The following is a 2,756-nucleotide window of genomic DNA, read 5'->3' as shown; positions in this document are numbered from 1 at the left end:
ATGCTCAATTTTTACTTTGGACTGAATTGACCTCATATAACCCTTGAAATGGTGCTACCCTTGTACCCTGATGTTTTATAAAGGTGTGGCTTTGATTTCATAAAACTGGAAGCATGTTGATGTGAGATGTATGTCTGTGACCTGTGCTTAACAGCAATTTAAAAGGTGTAAAATACATACCAAAAAATAGTTAATAATTACCAAAAAGGCATACAAAAAATGCAATGAACATATGTAACCAACAAATAGCTATAGATATAAACTATCACCAATAGCATTGATGCCCCAGTATTATACCTACTGTAATCAGTCAATAAGCTCTTTTCCTCAACATTACATTTTTAAGATGTAAGTAAAAAAATGTAGCTCTTGTGATTTATTTTCACTAATGCATAATATTTTTTCTATACCATTATGTATTTAATCATTAGTTGTTTAGTTTCTTTTCAATTTTTGTCTATTATATCACATGGCTTGATTTATAATTTTAAATCCAATTTGACAATCTTTGAATTTTAATGATAAGTTTAGTCCACTTATATTTACTTTTCTTTCTAATTCATTTGGATCTGTTTGTGCCTTCTCAGGTGATTTCCATTTGTCTTGATAGTTTCTATTATTATTTTCATCTCCTTTATTACGTTTATTTAGATTGATTGATTTTAAAATTTCATTTATTCCCCGAAACTTAAAAAAAAACTTCAGTTTTATCTTTTCTAATTACAAAAATTATATACATGTAAGTAAAAGTCTAAAGTACACTAATTTTTGAGCACCTTAAATCTAATAAATCCTCTAATCCAATACATTAGCATTAGCTGATATTTTTTGCTCATTTTTCCATGGACAACATTAATATTTTATACTGCCTCTATTCCAGTTGCCCCACATTTACCAATTTCTAAGCTCACCATTTCTTCTTGCTTCTGAGATTTTCTTTGGAGATCATGTTTCTCTTTTCTGAGCAAGTCTTTAGAAGAATCTTTAGTGCACCGCTCTTGATGGTAAATGCTCCTCATTTGTTTTTGCATGAAAATGTTTTTTAATCCATGTTTTTTATTAACTTTATTTTTAAATATAAACCCTTCATAAGAATTAAAATGATAGTACAAGGAACACTGGCATACACTTCACCTAGATTAACCAATTCTTCTTCTTTCCATTTTGTTTTAGCTCTACATAGACAAATTTCAGGAGTTTAAAACAGGATTAAACTGATACATGACTGAGAAAAACTATAGGTTGTTGAAAGTGTTCAAAATCAGATTTCAGTATTGCTTTAAGCCAATAGATACCTGTTTAATGTAGTGAGCACATGTTTTAATCTATGTTTCTTAGAATCACACGTATTAGTAGTCGGTCTTCTTCTATGAAATCTTCTTCATTTTGAAAATGAATTCATGGCATATCACTTTTGTTGTGGTGGTTTCTTCTAAAGAAAATAGAAGAAATATTTGGAAAGCAATAAACCCTGTTGTGTTTGCCATGAAAATCCAATTCAAAAAAGTGACATGTAATGAAAGAGCCTTTTTTCTTTCAAGAAGTCACAAAGATTTCCCTTCTTTTCTTGATCTTCCTCTTGGTCCTTTCTAGATTTGTTGGTAACCATGACACAGGGAAATAGCACTGAAGTGACTGAATTCTTTCTACTGGGATTTGGTATCCAACACAAGTTTCGGTATGTCCTCTTCATTGTATTTCTAGTCATCTATGTGACCTCCATGGTGGGTAACATTGGAATGATTCTACTCATCAAGACAGATCCCAGACTTCAAACACCCATGTACTTCTTCCTACAACATTTGGCTTTTGTTGATATCTGTTATACCTCTGCTATCACTCCCAAGATGCTGCAAAACTTCATAGTAGAAAATATATCAATATCATTCAGGGGTTGTGTTGTGCAATTATTGGTTTATGCAACATTTGCCACCAGTGACTGTTACCTCCTGGCTGCTATGGCAGTGGACCGTTATGTAGCCATCTGTAACCCGCTTCACTATCCCATCGTCATGTCCCGAAGAGTCTGCATCCAGTTGGTAGCTGGTTCATATGTCGTTGGCTCAGTAAATGCTTCTGTGCACACAGGTTTTACATTTTCACTGTCCTTCTGCAAGTCCAATACTATCAATCACTATTTTTGTGATGGTCCACCAATTCTGGCCCTTTCATGCTCCAACATTAACATCAACATCATGTTACTTGCTATCTTTGTGGGATTTAACCTCATGTTCACTGTATTGATCATTATCTTCTCCTACATCTACATCATAGCTGCCATCATAAAGATGTCTTCTACCACAGGGAGGAAAAAAGCCTTCTCCACATGTACCTCCCATCTGACAGCAGTCACCATTTTCTATGGAACCCTAGCATACATGTATTTACAGCCTCATTCTAATGATTCCCAGGAAAATATGAAAGTGGCCTCCGTGTTTTATAGCATTGTGATTCCCATGTTGAACCCCCTGATCTATAGTTTGAGAAATAAGGAGGTAAAGGAAGCTCTAAAAGTGATGGGGAAAAAGTTCTTCTAAGTTGGACCTAAATTGTTAAAATTCAGCACATCAAAGCATCCAGTAGAGATGTTTGACCACTATCTAATGTTTCTGAAATTGGAAATACACTCACATCTCAAACCAACGCTACCTCTTTCAATAGATAAGTTCTTAGAATTAAGGAAATATAGTAACATCTCATGGGACTAATTTTCCCTTGAATGTAGTTTGAGAAACATATCTCATACTACCCATGAA

At 33.8% G+C, this 2,756-nt stretch overlaps 1 protein-coding gene across 1 annotated transcript; it reads left to right on the top strand.

Annotated features, from left to right (window-relative positions):
- Positions 1-1,607: 1,607 nt before the first annotated feature.
- LOC308504323 (putative olfactory receptor 5AK3) lies at positions 1,608-2,537 on the top strand (the record flags this gene model as incomplete). Its single annotated transcript, XM_081064669.1, has 1 exon — positions 1,608-2,537. One exon carries the CDS (start codon positions 1,608-1,610, stop codon positions 2,535-2,537), a length of 930 nt encoding a protein of 309 aa, XP_080920795.1.
- Between the last annotated feature and the right edge of the window lie 219 nt (positions 2,538-2,756).

This window comes from Rhinolophus hipposideros (assembly GCF_964194185.1).
Source record: "Rhinolophus hipposideros genome assembly, chromosome: 10".
Classification (NCBI taxonomy): Eukaryota; Metazoa; Chordata; class Mammalia; order Chiroptera; family Rhinolophidae; genus Rhinolophus; species Rhinolophus hipposideros.
The sequence above is the reverse complement of the archived record's forward strand: the minus strand, read 5'-3'. Positions and strand labels throughout refer to the sequence as shown.